Source organism: Balaenoptera acutorostrata, chromosome 8 (assembly GCF_949987535.1).
Source record: "Balaenoptera acutorostrata chromosome 8, mBalAcu1.1, whole genome shotgun sequence".
NCBI lineage: Eukaryota > Metazoa > Chordata > Mammalia > Artiodactyla > Balaenopteridae > Balaenoptera > Balaenoptera acutorostrata.
In genome coordinates this window covers 100,029,597-100,049,387 of record NC_080071.1, presented here as the reverse complement: position 1 = coordinate 100,049,387, position 19,791 = coordinate 100,029,597, and the positions used below count along the sequence as shown (strand labels likewise).

Genomic DNA, 19,791 nt, shown 5'->3' with positions numbered 1-19,791 from the left:
TAATAGTCATATATAGAACAGAGTATACTTTCCAACAATAACAGAGTATACTTCTCAAGTGTATATGGAACATTCTCCAGGCTAGACCATGTGTTAGTCCATAAAACAAACTTCCACAAATTTAAAAGTATGGAAATAATACAAAATGTATTCTTTGACCACAATGGAATGAAATTAGAAATCAATAATAAGGGAAATTTGAGAAACTCACAAATATGTGGAAATTAAATAACAAACTCCTAAATAACTAATGGGTCCAAGAAGAAATCAAAAGAAAAATCGGAAAATACCTTGAAATAAATGACAATGAAGACAAAATATGCCCAAAGTTATGAAGACAGGTAAAGCAGTGCTCAGAGGGAAATTTATAGCTGCAAATACCTGTATTAAGAAAGAAGAAAAATCTCAAATCAACAACTGGATCTGCACCTAATGACACAGGGGAAAAAAAGAGCAAAACTAAACCTAAAACAAGCACAAGGAAGGAAACAATACAGATTAGAGTAGGAGTTAGTAGAGGCACAATGGAGAACAGAAATATTCAGAAACAGAAATAGAGACTAGAGAAAAAACAGAAAATAAAAGAAACCAAATGCTGGTTCTTAGGGAAAAACAACAGAATTGGCAGACCTTTAGCTGGTTTGACCAAGTGAAAGAAGAGGACTCATTACCAGAATCAGAAATGAAAGAAGGGGCATTACTTCTGACTTTGCAGAAATAAAAAGGATTATAAGAGAAGACTGAACAACTGTACACCAACAGTTAGATGACTTAGATAAAATGGACAAATTCCTAGAAAGATGCAAACTACCAAAACCTACTCAAGAGAAATAGACAATCTGAATAGCTCTATAACAAGTAAAGAGATTGAATCAGTAATAACAAGAGTGCCTACAAAGAAAAGCCCACACCCAACTGGCTTCACCCCTGAATTCTACCAAACATTGAAAAAGAATTAATACCAATTCTTCACAAGCTATTGAAGAAAATAGAAGATAAGGGAAGATTTCCCAAATAATTTTATGAGGCCAAAACCAGACAAAGACATTAAAAGAAAAGAAAATTACAGACCAATATCTCTTATGGATATGGATGCAAAAATCTTCAACAAAATACTAGCAAACCAAATTCAGCAAAACATAATGAGAATTACACGTCTTGACCAAGTGAGATTTATCTCAGAAATGCAAGGGTTGTTTAACATCTGAAAATCAATTAATGTAATACACCACATCAACAGAATAAAGAACAAAAGTTGCATGATTATCTCAATAGACAGGACAAGCATTTGACAAAAATCCAACACTCTCTTGTGACAAAAAAACCTTGACAAACTAGGAATATAGTAACTTCATTTACCCAATAAAGGGCATCTATGAAAAACCCACAGCTAACATCATACTTAATGGTGAAGATGGGATGCTTTCCCCCTAAAATCAGGAAAAAAAGCAAGGATGTCCATTCTTGCCATTTTTATTCAAATGTACAGTACTGGAGGCTCTAATCAGGGCACTTAGGCAAGAAAAAAAAGACATCCAGATGGGAAAGGAAGAAGTAAAACTGTCTCTACTTATAGATAACATGATCTGGTGTGTAGAAAATCCTAAGGAATCCATTAAAAAACTAGAACTAATAAATGAGTTCAACAAGGTTGCAGGATACAAGACCAGTATACAAAAGTCAATTGTATTTCTATGCACTTTTAATGACCAGTCTGAAAATGGAATTCAGGAGACAATTTCATTCACAATGCATTAAAAATTATATAAAGCACTTAGGAATGAATTTTTCAAAGGAAGTACAAACTTGTATTCTGAAAATAACAAAATGTTGTTGAAAGAAACAAAAGAAGATCTAAATAAATGGGAAAAAAGTCCTATGTTCATAGATCAGAAAACTCAACATTGTTAAGATGACAGTGCTCTCCAAACTCATGTACAGATTCAATAAAATCCTCATCAGAATCTCAACTGATATCTTTGTAGAAATTGACAACCTGATTCTAAAAGTCATATGGAATTGCAAGGGACTCAGAATAGCTAAGACATTCCTGAAAAAAAAAAGGGGAAAGTAGGAAGACTCCACTTTCTGATTTCAAACCTTACTACAAAGTAATGGTAAACAAGACAGTGTGGTACTAGTACAAGAATAGACATATATCAGTGGAATACAGTTGACAGTCCAGGAATAAATCCATACATCTATGATCAACTTACTTTCGACAGGGGGGTCAAGACCATTCAAAGGGAAAAAGAGTCTTTTCAACAAATGTTCTGGAGTTGCAGAGGGCTTTACATGATGCTGTGTGCAGCCATCATGCTAGGGGCTCACAGAGTCATATCTGGCCCTGCTGGCTCCACTCAGAGAAGAGTGGGTGTGGTAGAGTTTATCCTGGGCACCGACTTGTGGGGCAGAGGGTGGCATGCTCCCACATCAGGCTAATTCTTGACTACTCCACCAAACGTAGAGAAGAAGTGCTGGAAAGAGGCAAACCTCTCGCTGGGACTGCTTAAAGCTCCCGCACCAAGGTGACTGAACCCATGATACACATTATAGGAAAGCTTAACTTTTCCTGCTTCAGCTATGCTAGAAGGATTTTAAGAGGAACCTGTAACAATCTCTGAAAGGATGTTGTCTCAAGTGCTACCTGACAACAAGCCATTGCTGGCGAAGAATTGATGTCCGTAAAGATAAGCAAATAGAGAAATTTCACCTATAAAAAAGTTACCAGTTAAAAGAAAAGCATATGAATTTGGAAATGAATTTATATAACATGAACAGGAGAAAATTTTACAAAACTCCCAACTTTCTGTTTTTAATGAACTTCTAGAGGACATTGGAAATAATGTATGGAAATTAAAAACATGATCACTGAATCACAAATATTAATGAAGGCAATGAACAGCAGATGAGGTAAAACCAGAAAAGCAAAGCAGAAGATAAAACTGAGATATTCTCCCAGGACAGAGAGGAAAAGGATAAAATAATGAAAATAATGAGAGATTCTGGGGATAGAACCTGGGAATACAATCCGTAGAAAGAAACCCCAGAAGTTTGGAATAGAGCAGTTGGAGTGGAAGCAATAATTGAAGAAAAGAAAGCTTTCCTAAGCTAAATACAGAGACCCAAGCTAGCCCCTCATATTAATCTGATGAATACAGGAATTATACTCTTTTTTTTAAATAAAAAGAAGTATGAGATAGACAAATGGAGGGAAGTGCCCAATTTCTCACCCCCACATGAAGGGCAGCTACAGCCAGAGCCCTGATCTTTGACTTCCAGAGTCCTCAGCATGCAGGCATGCTGAAGGACATGTGACATTGAGGTTTTAAAAATCTCTTATTCTACAATAAATACATCTGCTAATTAATTCAAATGAGGCTCTGAAATAATAGGAACATATGATTATTAAGCTTGAACTTGTAAGAAGTTTCTAACTTCAAGAGCCAAAATCAGCCTTGAAGATTTTTCCAGGAAAAATGCTACTCTAACCTGTTACTGTCTCTTCCATGAGCCTCTAAACTATTCCATGACTTAATGAAGAGTTTATGTTAGAACTATCTTTTCCCATGAAAGGATTCTTTCAGCAGATGTCAAACATATTTTCATGACTTTGCTTATTGATTGTGAATTTAAGATTAAAACCATATCTGGGGAAGATTAAAATCCACTGCATGATGCAGCATAAGCACAGACATTTGCTAATGGAAAACAATCATGGCTACTGGCTAATCTGAGTAGCCAACTCCCCCAGGACCAGCACCCAGTATGCACTGAGTCAGATTCAGAGGTCAGGACTTATGTCTGTATCAGAGCTGACTCCTCAGCACAGCATATGCCACACTCTAATGATCAGGGCCCAGCCACTATTCTCCCATATCATCTTTTGCTAACCTCACCTGCTTTCTACAGGTCTTTAGCTCCAATAGGATCAAACTACAGACATCCTTGAATGCCAGCCCTGTCCCTACTCCCCAAGTCTGGAAAAGTACATGTTTGGCAGGTGTAGCTATTTTGTTTTTTCAACCCTGTCTAAGGCTTTTACTCTTCTTTATCCTTTTTAAACACCAGATTTGGCCTCTTCCTTCAGCCAGCTGGATGCCTTTAAACCAAAAGGTTTCCATCTAACATAATCTGCACCTGCTCAAGACCTGAGACACAACATCTGTCCTTGCACCAGGAGCCTTGAGCATTTTCACTGTGTCCAGCCCTTCCTGGGTTAAGTCCAGGAAGGGTGGTAGCTGTGCATGAGGATGCCCCATCCTGGCCCTCACTGGGTCCCAGTTTCCTTCTGGCACAAAAATCAGCCCTTTTATGGACAAATATGTGATGTGATGCTGCTTGCCATAGTTTTGGGAAAGGAACTCAGACAGGCTGCCATAAAACTCAAGGAAGAGGCTTGTCCCCCAGAAGGGAAAACACCCAGGTTTCATCACTAGAATAGACAACTCTCTCACTGTAATGATTTCTTCTGTAAGTTATACCCTATTACAAGTTTCAAGGGATGGTCAGTAGTTCTGCTCAAAATAAATGAATGGAGCCAGGTTTAGGGATTCAGTAATGGAATCTTCCTCAAGCCAAGAATTCCCTTTATGAGAGTGCTAGGGACCTCTTCCTAATTGAAGGAGTTAAAGACAATGGTTTATTTCTCATATTCAAGCTACTTCTGTCAGACAAGTAAACACAGCTGTCAACAACATGCTCTCACGTCTTGTCCTTTTTGCCAGGACACCGGAGTGTGAAGGAAAAGAAAGAGGCATGTAACTCACCAATGTCAGGTATGGCCTCTGGCCAGCCCATGCGGTTCAGTCCTCTCGGGGCGCTCTGGGAGAATGGATGGCTTCTTCTAGGGAGATTCAAAGACTCTGGAGAGGTAATGGTCATCTTCCTCCAACACTGGGAGAGGAGGAAAGAGGCAGAGAGTAAATGAAGAAAAGAGATAACATGTTGTCATTGCCACATTATAATTTTTCTAATTGCCCAGGACTTTGCCATGAGCAGAGCATGCAGCCAAAATGCACACAGCTCTGGGAGGTGCCATTCATTTCAAAATCCATGGAAAAAAGAGAAGGAAGTTTCTCTTGTTGTCAGTAGTCTGCAACCTGTATGGTCATATGTGGCAACCATGGCAGAATAAGTTGTCATTCAACAATGTGAAATGAGGACTGACAGTAGGTCTCCAAACCCCCAAATTACACCAGCTGGTCAGCCACACAGCCTGACATTTCTCCAAAAGGAAGGCTTTGTTTTAGCTATATTCTTGCAGGGGTGCTTAATTAAAATGCAACCCATGAAGTCCCTGACACCTCATAATCATAAGACAGACTTTACCCTTCAGACAGTAAGGACCAGTGTTGCATGAGGTCTTGGGAGGGCAAGGATATTGTTCCTTTCTTTATCATTCCATTATCCAGAAATAAACTTGGCCCCTCCAGATTTTGTCTACTTTATAAAGTTATCAAATTTACTTAAAATTTTTGGTATGTATTCACATAAATGTTCCATATTCTTGTATTCCACACAAATTAAGTAAACAGTGCTTAGAAAATTCTTTTAGTGATTAATGGAAATGTAAATATACAAACAAGGATTAAGATGGGAGTATGATACCCCACTCCATCTCTTCCATTTGAATGTAACTAAAAACCTTGGGCAGATGTATAAATCAGTTACCTAAGGGCTCTGAAATAAATGGTAGCAGGTGGGTTGGAGAAGGAAGCCAGTATTTGAAGTTACACCAATCCTATGGTGAGTTACATTTTTGGTGGTCCCTACAGCATCCTCTGGCCTGAACTCAATAGCAGCTTAAAACTGGGTGTGGACCAAAAGTAATCCAAAAAGCTTTCTCTGGTCTGAAGAGAGGGGAAAGGGACCCCAAGGGTATGAGCAAATTGGGGAAATCCTCTACGTTGTCATTTAGTTCCACCCTAGACTCCCAGGAAATCCCATTATAGTATGGCAGTGATGGCCAGGCAGGCATCTAAAACTCTGAGGGAGGGGAAGAATCCCTATTTCTTTTTTCCTGTCTCTGTCCTCCTGCCCCTTGGCTCCAGAGGCAGACATAGTTGCAGGAAGTATATGCCAGAGTGGGAAAATGAAAGCCTAGCTTTCTAGTAAAAAGTCCACGAAGAGGGGGACTCCTGGAAGCCAAGAAGTGTCTGGAAGAATGCAGAAAGGAAAGAGATCAAGAAAATGACACCATAACGTTGTTTATGACCCCTGGACTTACCCCCAAACTGTGCTTGGGTGGATCTGACCCTAAACAGAATACTAAAGTCTTTGAGAACCAAATTATGGAGTAGACCATTTTACAGGTCTCAGACTGGCCACTGGGTGATCCACATTATCCAAGTAGCACTGAAAACACCTTGAAAACATGAACTGACATAAGAAACATAGCCCCTGAAGGCCAGTAAGAACTTGTACCCTAAACTGGATCAGCTGCCTGATAAAACTTAACTATTATTCTCCACAGAAACTAAATAAGGCTCATAACATAATATTCAAAATGTCCAAGATATAACCCAAAATTATTTGATATACAGAGAACTATTAAAATCTCCATAACTTATAAGGGAAAGACAACAGATCCCAGCACCAAGATGATACAGTGCTGGAATTATAGAAGATTTTAAAGAAGCTCATATAACTGTGCTCTAAGTAGTAAGTGTGAATACTCTTGAAATGAATGGAAAATAACAGCAGGGAAATAGATGCAAAATAGAATAGAATGGAAATATTAGAACTGAAAAATATAGCTACAATTGAAATTTTACATGGATGGCTCTTGAGGGCATTATGCTAAGTGAAATAAGTCAGACAAGAAAGAGAAAGACTGTATGATCTTACTTGTATGTGAAATCTTAAAAAAGAAAAGCCAAGCTAATAGAGACAGAGAACAGATTGGTACTTGCCAAAGGCAGGGAGTAGGGGGTAGGCAAAATGGGTGAAGGCAGCCAAAAGACACAAACTTCCAGTTATAAAATAAGTCATGGGGATGTAAGGTGCAGCAGGGCAACTATAGTTAATAATACTGCATTGCATAACAGAAATAAAGGGAGGAATTGACAATAATACAATAATATTAGGGGACTTTAACACCCCACTTACATCAATGGACAGATTATCAAACAGAAAACCAATAAGGAAACAGTGACATTAAACGACACATTAGACCAGCTGGACTTAATAGATACTTACAGGACATTCCATCCAAAAACAGAATACACATTCTTTTCACATGCACATGGAATGTTCTCTAGAATAGATCATATGCTAGTACACCAAACAAGTCTCAACACATTTAAGAGGATAGAAAATATACCAAGTATCTTTTCAGATCACAATGGTATGAAACTAGAAATCTATTACAGGAAGAAAAATGGAAATAAACACAAACACATAGAGACTAAACAGCATGCTACTAAAAACCCAATGAGTCAACCAAGAAATCAAAGAGGAAATCAGAAAATACCCCAAGACAGGACCTTCCCTGGTAGTCCAGTGGTTAAGACTTCGCCTTCCAATGCAGGGGGTGCTGGTTCTATACCTAGCCAGGGAGCTAAGATCCCACATGACTTGCAGCCATAAAAACCAAAACATAATGCATAAGCAATATTGTAAGAAACAATAAAGACTTTAGAACTGGTCCACATCAAAAAAAAAAAAAAAAAAAGAAAAAGAAAAAGAAAAAGAAAATACCCCGAGACAAATGAAAATAAAAACACAACTTTCCAAAATCTATGGGATGCAGCAAAAGCAGTTCTAAGAGGGAAGTTTATACTGATACAGGCCTACCTCAAGATATAAGAAAAATCTCAAATAAACAACCTAACCCACCATCTAAAGGAATTAGAAGAATAAGAACAAACAAAACCCAAAGTCAGCAGAAGAACAGAAATAATAAAGATCAGAGTAGATATAAACAAAATAGAGACCCCCCCCCCAAAAAAACACACAACAGAAAAGACCAATGAAATCAAGAGCTGTTTTTTTAAAAGATAAAGAAAATTGACAAGCCTTTAGCCAGGCTTATTAGGAAAAAAAGAGAGAGGACCCAAATAAAATTAGAAATGAAAGAGGACAATTTACAACGGTATCACAGAAATACAATCATAAGAGAATACTGTGAACAATTACATACCAACAAACTGGGCAACCTAGAAGAAATGGATAAATTCCTAGAAACATATAATCTTCCAAGACTGAATCAGGAAGAAACACATAATCTGAACAGACTGGTTACTAGTATTGAAATTGAATTGGTAATCAAAAAACTCCCAACAAACAAAAGTCCAAAACCAGATGGCTTCACAGGGGAATTCTACCAAACATTTAAAGAAGACTGAATACCTATCCTCAAACTATTCCAAAAAATTGAAGAGGAGAAAACACTCCCAAACTCATTCTATGAGGCCAGCATTACCCTGATACCAAAACCAGACAGAGACATTACAAAAAATGGAAATTGCAGGCCAGTTTCTCTGATGAATATAAATGCAAAAATCCTCAACAAAATATTAGCAAACCAAATTCAAAAATACATTAAAAAGGATCATAAACCATGATCAAGTGGGTTTTTATCCCAGGGAGGCAAGGATGGTCCAACATCTGCAAATCAATCTATGTGATACACCACATTAACAAAATGAAGGATAAGGGGATTGATCAAGATGGCAGAGTAGGAGGACATGGAACTCATCTACCCCCATGAACACATCAAAAATACATCTACATGTGGAACAATTACCACTGAAAACTAACTGGAAATTGGCAGAAAGACTCCTGTACAACCAAGGCTATAAGAATGAACAAAATGAAGGATAAAAGTCACATGATCTCTCAATAGATGCAGAAAAAGCACTTGACAAAATTCAATATCCATTCACAATAAAAACTCTTATCAAAGTTGGTATAGAGGGAAATTTCTCAAGATAATAAAGGCCATTTATGACAAACCCACCTAATATCATACTCAACGGGGAAAACTGGAAAGCTTTTCTTTCTAGATCACGAAGAAGACAAGGATGCCCACTCTCACCACTTCTATTTAACACAGTATTGGAAGTCCTAGCCATAGCAGTCAGTCAAGAAAAAAAAAGGCATCCAAATTGGACAGGAAGAAGTAAAACTATCATATTTGCAGATGACATGATACTATATATAGAAAACCTTAAAGTCTTCACCAAAAAACTTTTAGAATAAATGAATTCAATAAAGTTGTAGGATATAAGATTAATATACAGAAGTCTGTTGCTTTTCTATTCACTAATAATTAACTATGAAAAAGAGAAGCAAGAAAACAATCCCATTTACAATCACATCAAAAAGAATAAAATGCATAAGAATAAATTTAACCAAGGAGAAGAAAGACATATACTTTGAAAACTATAAGACATTGATAAAAGAAACTGGAGATGTTACAAATAAATGGAAAGGCATCCTATATTCACGAATTGGAAGAAGTAATATTGTTAAAATATCTGTACTACCCAAAGCAGTCTACAGATTTAATGCAATGCCTATCAAAATACCCATGACATTTTTCACAGAACAAGAACAAATAAATAATCCTAAAATTTGTATGGAACCACAGAAGATCCTGAATAGCCAAAGCAATCTTGAGAAAAAAGAACAAAGCTGGAGGTGTCATGCTCTCTGACTTCGTACTACACTACAAAGCTACAGTAATCAAAGCAGCATGGTATTGGCACAAAAACAGATACGTGGATCAAAGGAACATCATAGAGAGCCCAGAAATAAACCTAGGCAATATGGTCAATTAATCTATGACAAAGGAGTTAATAATATACAATGGGGAAAAAGTCTCTTCAATAAGTAGTGCTGGGAAAATTGGACAACTATGTTTAAAAGAATGAGATTAGAACATTTCATCACATCATTAAAAAAAAACCCTCAGAATGGATTAAAGACCTAAATGTAAGATCAGAAAGTATAAAACTCCTAGAAGAAAACATAGGCAGTATACTATTTGACATAGGCCTTAGCAATATTTTTTTGGATTTGTCTCCTTAGGCAAGGGAAACAAAAGCAAAAATAAACAAATGGGACCTAATCAAACTTAAAAGCTTTTGCACAGTGAAGGAAACCATCAATAAAATGAAAAGGCAACCTACTGAATGGGAAAAGATATTTGCAAATAATGTCTGATAAGCAGTTAATATCCAAAATATATAAACAGCTCATACAACTCTATACCAAAAAAACCTAAACAACCCAATTAAAAAAAGGGCAGAGGACCTGAACAGGCATTTTCCCAAAGACGACATACAGATAGCCAGCAGGCACATGAAAATACAACATCAACTAATTGCCAGGGAGTGTACTTCAAAACCACAATGACCTCCTACAATGTTGGTGAGAATGTAAATTGGTGCAGCCACTATGGAGAACAGTATGGAGGTTCCTTAAAAAACTAAAAATAGAGCTACCATATGATCCAGCAATCCCACTCCTGGGCATATATTCAGAGAAAACCATAATTTGAAAGGATACATGAACCCCAATGTTCAATGCAGCACTATTTACAATATCCAGGACATGGAAGCAACCTAAATGTCCATCAAAGGAGGAATAGTTAAGAAGATGTGGTACATATCTACAATGGAATATTACTCAGCCATAAAAAAGAACAAAATAATGCCACTTGCAGCAACATGGCTGGACCTAGGGATTGTCATACTGATTGAAGTAAGTCAGACAGAGAAAGACAAATATCATATGATATCCCTTATATGTGGAATCTAAAGAACTGGTGCAAATGAACCCATTTACAAAACAGAAGTTGAGTCACAGATGTAGAAAACAAACTTGTGGTTACCAGGGGGGAATAGGGGGAGAGGGATAAATTGGGAGATTGGGACTGACATATACACACTATTATATATAGAATAGATAACTAATAAGAACCTACTGAATAGCACAGGGAACTCTATTCAATATTCTGTAATGAACAATATGGGAAAAGAATCTAAATAAGTGGATATATGTGTATGTATAACTGACTCACATTGCTGTACAGCAGAAACTAACACAACATTGTAAATCAACTATACTCCAATAAAAAAGTTAATTAAAAAACACACAATGAGATATCCCCTCAGACCTGTCAGAATGGCTGTCGTCAAAAAGACAACAAATAACAAATGTTGGTGAGGATGTGGAGAAAAGGCAACCCTAGTGCACTGTTGGTGAATGTAAATTGGTACAGCCATTATGGAAAACAATATAGAAGTTCCTTAAAAAATTAAAAATAAAACTACCATATGATCCAGCAACTCCACTCCTGGGTATATATCCAAAGGAAACAAAAACAACAATTGAAAAAGATATATGCACCCCAATGTTCATTGCAGTATTGTCCAAAATTGGTAAGGTATGGAAGCATCCTGAGTGTCCATCAACAGATGAACAGATAAAGAAGATGTGGCACATATATACATTGGAATATCACTCAGCCATAAAAAGGAATGAAATTTTGCCATTTGCAACAATGACGTGGATGGGCCTTGAGGGTATTATGCTTAGTGAAATAAGTCAGACAGAGAAAGAAAGATACTGTATATTTTCAGTTATATGCGGAATCTAAAAAATAAAACAAATGAATGAATATAACAAAAAACAGAAAGAAACTCAAAGATACAGAGAACAAACCAGTGGTTAACAGTGGGGAAAGGGTGGATGGAGAGGCAAGGTAGGAGAAAGGGGATTAAGAGGTACAAACTACTATATATAAAATAATAAGCAACAAAGATATATTGTACAGCACAGAGAGGTATAGCCATTATTTTATAACTTTATATGCAGTGTAATCTATAAAAATATTGAATCACTATGTTGTATACCTGAAACTAACATAATATTGGAAGTAAATCAACCATACTTCAAAAAAAATGTATGTAGAGAAATCACCAGACAATTGTATTTTAATAGTGGAGATGGTAAATGAACCTTGGTGGAACTAAGATTACTACAGTTCATTGGAAGTGGTTAAGTGTTGATAACAGTAGACTGTGATAAGTTATGTATATATATATATAATACTTTTAGCAACCACTATGAAAACCAAACAGAACAATATATTCAAAAATGCCACAAATAAATTATGATGGAATCCTAAAAATTGTTCATGTAACTGACAGAAAAGAGTATTGGGAAACAGAAGAAACAATCAGAAAACAAATAATAAAATGGCATATTTAAGCCCTAACATAATAATTATTTCAAATGTTAACTGTCAAAATATACCAATTAAAAGACAATCATAGTGGATAAAATAAAAAGATCCAACAATGCTGCCATAAGAAATTCACTTCAAATCAATGACAGGTTGAAAGTAAAAAGATGAAAAAAGGTACATGTAAACATTAATCAAAAAAGAAGTGGTTATATTGATATCAAAGTAGACTTCAGAGCAAAGTAAACCAATTTTACACAGTCTTTTTAAGAATATAGAAAAGGAGAGACTACTTTCCAACTCATTTTATGAGGTGCATATTACCCTGATACCAAAACTATGGAAAGATAGTACAAAAGCAAAAGCCCCAGCTCAATATCTCTCATGAGTGTAGATGCAGAAGATCTGGACAAAATATTAGCAAATTAATATAGGAATGTATAAAAATTATACATTCCATATATACTGCATGACCAAGTGGGATTTACTCCAAGTGGAGAAGGCTGATTCAACATACCAAAAAATCAATTAATATAATCTACCATATCAAGGGGCTAGGGAAGAAAACATAAAATGATCACATCAATTGACACAGAAAAAGCTTTTGAAAAAAATCCAACACACATTTATGATTTTTTAAAAAAATCTCAGCAAACTAGGAGTAGAGAGGAAATTCCTCAACTTGAGAAAGAGGTACTATAAAAACTCTACAGCTAACATCATACTTAATAGTGAAATATTGAAATTTATCCTATTAAGACAGGGAATAAGGCAAGGATATCCACTTTTCCCACTCTTAGTCAACACAGTATTAGAATTCCTAGCCACTGCAATAAGGCAAGGGAAAAAAAGCATACAGATTAGAAAGGGAAAAATGAAACTGTCCCTACCTGTAGATGATATGACTGTCTACATAGAAAATCCCAAGGAGTCTTTAAAAAGAATCCTGGAACCAATAAATGAATTCAGCAAGGTCACAGGCTACAATATCAACACATAAAAATCAACAATATTTCAATATACTAAGAATCAACTGGTGTTAAATAAAATTAAGAACACAATGCCATTTATAATAATCCCTAAGAAAATTAAACGCAAAGATATAATTTTTTAAAATGTATAGGGTATCTTATATATAGAAATTTCTAAATAATACACAGAAATATTCTTAGAGATAATAAATTCAGCAAATTTGCAGGGTACAAGATCAATATACAAATATCCATTGTATTTCTATACACTAGCAATGAACAAGCCCAAAAATGAAATTAAGAAAACAATTCCATTTGCAATACCATCAAAACGAATAAAATAACTAAGAAATATTTAACCAAGGATGTGCAAGAATTGTACAGTGAAAATTACAAAACATTGTGAAAAGCAGTTAAAGAACACCTAAAAAATCAGACAACACCCTGTGTTCATGGATTTAAAGATTTAATATTGTTAAGAAGGCAATACTCTCCAGAGTGATCTACAGATTCAATGTAATCTTATCAAAATCACAATGGCCTTTTTTTTTTTTCAAGAAATGAAACAGCTGATCCTAAGATTCATTTGGAACTACAAGGGACAGCAAATAGCCAAAATAATCTTGAAAAATAACACAGAGGACTCACACACCCCAACTTCAAAACTTAATAGAAAGTTACAGTAATTAAAGCAGTGTGATACTGGCAAAAGCACAGATGGATAGACCAGTGGAATAGAATTGAGAGTCCGGAAATAAACCTATACGTCTAAGGTCATTTGGTTTTTTACAAGGGTGTCAAAATCATTCAATGAGGGAAAGAATAGTCTCTTCAACAAGTGGTGCTGAGTAACAAAATATCCACATGGAAAAGCTTGAAGTTGGAACTCTACCTCACACAAAACACAAAAATGAATTTGAAATGAATACAAAACCTAAAGGTAAGAGCAAAAGGTACAAAAACTCTTAGAAGAAAGCATAAAAGTAAATTTTCATGACCTTGGATTTGACAGTGGATTATTGGGCATTACACTAAATTCATAAGCAACAAAAGAAAAAAATAGATAAATTGGATTACATCAAAATTAAATACTTTTGTGCAGCAGTAGACACTATCAAGAAAGTCAAGAAAGGCAACGTACAGATGGGAGAAAATACTTGTAAATCACTTATTTGATAGGGGTCTAGTATCTGCATACATAAGAACTCCTACAAGTGAACCACAAAAAGATAAATAACCCAATTTAAAAATGGGCCAAAGCCTTGAAGAGACATTTCTCCAAAAAAGATATACAAATGGCCAACAAGCGTATGAAAATATGTTCAACATTAGTCACTAGGAAAATGCAAATCAAACCACAATGAGGTACCATTCAGACCCAGGAGGATGGTATAGTTTAAACGAAACAACACAAAACAACAAGTGTCGGGGAGGATGTGGAGAACTGGCAACCTTCGTACATTGTTGGTAGAAATGTAAAATGGTGTAGACAACAGTTTGGCACCTCCTCAGACAGTTAATCATAGAATTACCATGTATCCTAACAATTCCACTCCTATGTATATACCCAAAAGAATAGAAAACATGTATACAAACAAAAGCTTATACACAAGTGTTCCTGACAGCACTAGTTACAGTAGCCAAGAGGTGGAGACAACCCTTTGTCTATCAATGGATGAACAGATAACAAAAACAAACATAGCCACACAATGGAATATTATTCAGTCATAAAAAGGAACAAAGTGCTGCTGTATGCTACAACAGAGAAGAACCTTACAAACATGATGCTAAGTGAAAGAAGTCAGGCACAAAAGGTCACACACTGTAATTCCATTTATATGAAATATCCATAGGTAAATAGGTAGATCCATAGAGACGGAAAGCAGATTAGTGCTTGCCAGGGTCTGGGGAGGGGAAATGGGTTGTGACTGCTTAATAGTTGTGAAGTTTCCTTTTGAGATGATGAGAATGTCTTGGAACTAGGTAGAGATAAGGCCTGCAAAGTCTTGTGAATCTACTAAATGCCACTGAATTGTACACTTTAACATGGGTCATTTTATGTTATGTGAATTTCACCTCGATTAAAAAAAAAGTGGTATGGAGAACAGTATGGAGGTGCCTTAAAAAACTAAAAATAGAACTACCATACGATCCAGCAGTCCCACTACTGGGCATATACCCTGAGAAAACCATAATTCAAAAAGAGTCATGTACCACAATGTTCACTGCCGCTCTATTTACAATAGCCAGGACATGGAAGCAACCTAAGTGTCCATCGACAGATGAATGGATAAAGAAGATTTGGCACATATATACAATGGAATATTACTCAGCCATAAAAAGAAAGGAAATGGAGGTATTTGTAATGAGGTGGATGGAGTTAGAGTCTGTCATACAGAGTGAAGTAAGTCAGAAAGAGAAAAACAAATACCGAATGCTAACACATATATATGGAGTCTAAAAAAAAAAAGGTTCTGAAGAACCTAGGGGCAGGACAGGAATAAAGACGCAGACGTAGAGAACGGACTTGAGGACACGGGGAGGGGGAAGGGTAAGCTGGGATGAAGTGAGAGAGTGGCATGGACTTATAAATACTACCAAATGTAAAATAGATAGCTAGTGGGAAGCAGCCACATAGCACAGGGAGATCAGCTCGGTGCTTTGTGACCACCTAGAGGAGTGGGATAGGGAGGGTGGGAGGGAGACACAAGAGGAAGGAGATATGGGGACATATGTATATGTATAGCTGATTCACTTTGTTATAAAGCAGAAACTAACACACCATTGTAGAGCAATTATACTCCAATAAGATGTTAAAAAAAAAACACAGTACCTGAAACAGAAAAAAGTAAATAAAGGTGGGTATCAGGGATGAGGTGAGACTCAGGGATGTGTATTTCACAAATACTTGATAATAAAAAAATTGCTATTTTATAAAGGGAAAGAACAAGAAACAGAGTTAGGGATTGGGTAAAAGGTATGCTTTATAAACTACTGAGTCATTTTAAACAGCTGACAGTTTCATGTAAAAACCATGGTGTCAAAATGTCCCTAGAGACAAAATCTAGTTCTCTTTATATAATTTTGTTTGATTAATTTAAGACTGTTATATCAGAATGTCATGCACCTTTATGAGTATTAGAGCTAATGCTGTCCAGTGTCTAACACAGTGTTCGACACAGAGTGGGTCCTCCCTGAATGGTAATTCCTATGGAAAGGGCTTGAGGACAGGCCCCGCCTTCTTCAGTTCTGCCCCATTGCCTTGCACAGGGCCAGACTGCAGAGACGGAAGAGGGAGCCTCTGCCTCTGTGGCTCTCAGACACATCACTATGCAGTGTCTCTCCTGCAGGCTGTATAGGGCAGAGGTGGGCAGGGGGCAGGAAAGGCAAGCAGCTGCATTGGAAGAGGGGGTACCAGGCCAAGTCTGATGACGATGGCATGTGAGCAGCTTACTTGGACTCCATCTTTACATGCATGCATCTTCCTTTCAAACTGGGCCAACTTCTTCAACTTCCTCCTCTGCATCTTCTCCAGCCACAGGTCATCTAAACTGATGTGTGAGTGCTGAGAGATGCTCCTGGGTTGTGAAGGAGTCTCCCTGGGGACGTCCTCTGTGGAGACGAAGGGGAGGGTCCACGTCCCCGTCTCAGCAGTGGAGAACGGCCCCTGAGCTGGCTCAGTGTGAAAAGCTTTCAGACCGCGGGAGCAACTGGGCTTCTTGCCTGGTTGTTCTTCCCACGGCATGTGGTTCTAGAGAACAGAGAGGAGAACATAGCAAGTGAGCACAGTGTCCTTTCTCTGTTTAGTTTCTTTGGGGTATAAACCCATGTTTTGGTTAATCCCTAAAATACAGATGCCGGTGAAGTACTTTGTTCACAGTAATTTTGGAAAATGTGAAGATTAGAAACAAACCAAACCTTGTTTCTGTTAAAATTTCTACTTTCAAGACTATTTCAAAAAAATCAAGTCTTCTACCTTGATCAAAGAATTAGGTCTTGAAAGTAATTACTGAGCTTGGCATGCTCATTAGAAACACTTCTTAAGGGTGAGTGGCTGGGGCAAAAAGCTCTTGCCTAAACAATACTGCCTGAGAACAGAATTTGAACAGAAACACACTCAGGCACTTGTTATTCCTTCTGTCTTGGCACGGACATTAACTAGATGTACTCAGGCTGCACCTTCCTTAGGCGCCTGTGCTGCCTTCACTTTGTCCCGGGTTGCAGTTATCCACTCAGGCAACCTAACTGAATTTCAAAGTAAAATTTGTCCACACTGACAGAATACTTTGTCTTCGTGTTGCACAACCATCCATCTCTCTGTCCTTTGAAATCAACCCATCACCCTGGGAGAGGAAACCTTTCTTCCCATCTGTTCTTTGAGTCTAATGACCCTCCATCCCCTCCATCCCCAGTCCCATCCCAGTGGACACCTCCTTCACAGCACCTCTTTGAAATGTCATCCCCAAGCACTTTGTGTATACGATTTGGTGGAAACACAAGTGAAATTTCTCTTGACTATTTCAAGAGGCTATGTACATACACACACACACACACACACACACACACACACACACACACATATGGAGAAAGAGAAGGAGGCAGAGGAAGAAGGGGAGACATAATTAGTACATAATGGTTTGGTGTACAGCCTGGGAACTGGGACTTTTCAAAGCTTGCCAGGTGATTCTAACATGCATCCAAAGTCGAGAATCACTGTGTATTTTTTTAGCACCCAAATATTGCTCTAAGTTTAAAAAGTGCTTTTACTTAGTTCCCTCCCCTCAACTCCACTGTGAGCTAGAAGCAGCTGGCATATTATCCATATCCTATAAATAAGGTAATAGAAACTCAGAGAGCTTAAGTGATTGCCTGAGTTCACACAGCTCTGTGTGTCATTATACATTTGACCCTCGAACAACATGAGTTTGAACTGCATGGGTCCACTTGCAGATTTTTTTCAATAGCAAATAGGATCCATGGATGGTTGAATCTCTGGATGTGGAACTGTGGATACGGAGGGCTGACTGTTAAGTTACTGTATATTTAGATGTTCCACTGCACAGAGGGTAGGCGCTCCTCACCCCCGCGTTGTTAAGGGTCAGCTGTATTCTTCTGATTCTAAATCCCATGTTCTTTTCACGCTTCTACATTGTAAAAATTCCTGCTGTTTCATAGGTGGAAATAACAACTCCATAACTAAGCAAGGACCACACCTTAGACTCGTTTATAACTCTCAAAGTCCCCGCAGAGGGAATGGATGTTAATGAGCACATCTTTATGTGAGACTCTCTGTGTGCATTTTATGTACAGTACATAAAGAAGCTGTCCTCCTAAGGCTTTCAATGAGTAAATGACATAGAGCTGCCTGGAAGGAAGCCAAGCCACCCTCAAGCTGGGGCTTCCACAGGAACGCGCTTACTGCCACTAGAGATGAGCTCACTTATTTTCAAACAAAAGAAAACTTGGACTTTTTCAATGCACCATCCCCTAGGTTTCTGCCAGCCTGTACCGGAGTTGTTGGCTGGGACCTCTTGATGCCATCAGTGATAGTTTTATCCTCAACTTTTTCTTTATCAGAATTTTAGAACATTATCATTTTCATAGCTTGGTTATGGGCCTTTAGAGAGAATTCTGGCTGGTGAATGGTGTCCTAAGTGTCCTTTTGCCTTTCTGATGGAAAAGAGCTCTCCCTTCCAATTTCTCCACCTTGGGGGTGCTACTAGGGCAATATATCCACTTACTTACCAAGGAACTTTGATTTTCTCAGGAAAAAAGGTCTTTGTTCTAAGGCCATTATTTAGAGCAGTATTTGTAAAACCACCAGCAGCACCCAGTATGGTGGGCAGCCTCTAAGATGGCCATCAAAAGACTTCACCACCTTGATGGAGGCTCTTCTATGAGCTCCTCCCCTTGAGTGTGAGCTGGACGTAGTGACTCACTTCTAATGAATAGACTTTGGAAGAAGTGACGGGATATCACTTCCAATATTAGGTCATAATAAGGTTGTGGCTTCCATTTGGGGGTGCCTCTCATGGACCCCTTGCTCTGGGAGAAGCCAGATGACATACTGTGAACAGGGCCATAGAAAGGCTCACGTGGCAAGGAACTGATGTCTCTAGCCAACAGCCAGCGGGGATCTGAGGCCTGTCAACAGCCACCTGAGCGAGTGTGGAAACAAGACATCCTGCAGTCCGACCTTGAGCTGAGTGCAGCCCCTGCCAACACAGTGACTACAGCCCTGTGAGAGACCATGAGCCCAAGCTTAGTCAGCTGGTTCTACAGCAACAGGTAACTCCTACTCCTGGGAACTTGCTAGAGCTGCAGACTTCTAAACCCCATCAAGACTTGCAGATTAGAAATTCTGGGGGGTGGGAAATGCCCACTTAGGGGAATCCGATGCAATGGAATTCTCCGATTGAGAATCAGTGTGCTAGAGAGACAGGCAAATAAGAGAGAGGCAAGGCGATCAGGCTGTTCTGGTGCTCCTGTGTGTCCTAGGGTGGAGGGTCAGGGAGCAGACTTTGGGGTTAGGTAAGCTGAGTTTGAATCCTGGCTCTGGCTCTTACCAGCAGTGTGACTTTGGGCAATTAAGTTTCCTTAATCCCCTTTTGTTTCTTCATCTGT

The 19,791-nt window shown here is 37.9% G+C and overlaps 1 protein-coding gene and 1 long non-coding RNA gene across 5 annotated transcripts in view; one reads left to right on the top strand and one right to left on the bottom strand.

The window, feature by feature from the left end:
• Window positions 1-19,791, bottom strand: part of ARHGEF4 (Rho guanine nucleotide exchange factor 4) — a 268,556-nt gene that overhangs the window by 98,598 nt on the left and 150,167 nt on the right. For all 4 annotated transcript variants that reach the window (XM_057550758.1, XM_057550755.1, XM_057550756.1 and 1 more), the window contains 2 exons: window positions 16,622-16,918; window positions 4,770-4,896 (listed from right to left, as the gene is read on the bottom strand). In XM_057550758.1, coding sequence (XP_057406741.1) covers window positions 4,770-4,896; window positions 16,622-16,918 — 424 coding nt within the window. The remainder of the gene's footprint in view (window positions 1-4,769; window positions 4,897-16,621; window positions 16,919-19,791) is intronic.
• The window catches only part of LOC130708667 (uncharacterized), a 66,299-nt gene that overhangs the window by 14,725 nt on the left and 31,783 nt on the right, over window positions 1-19,791 (top strand). The window lies entirely within an intron of this gene.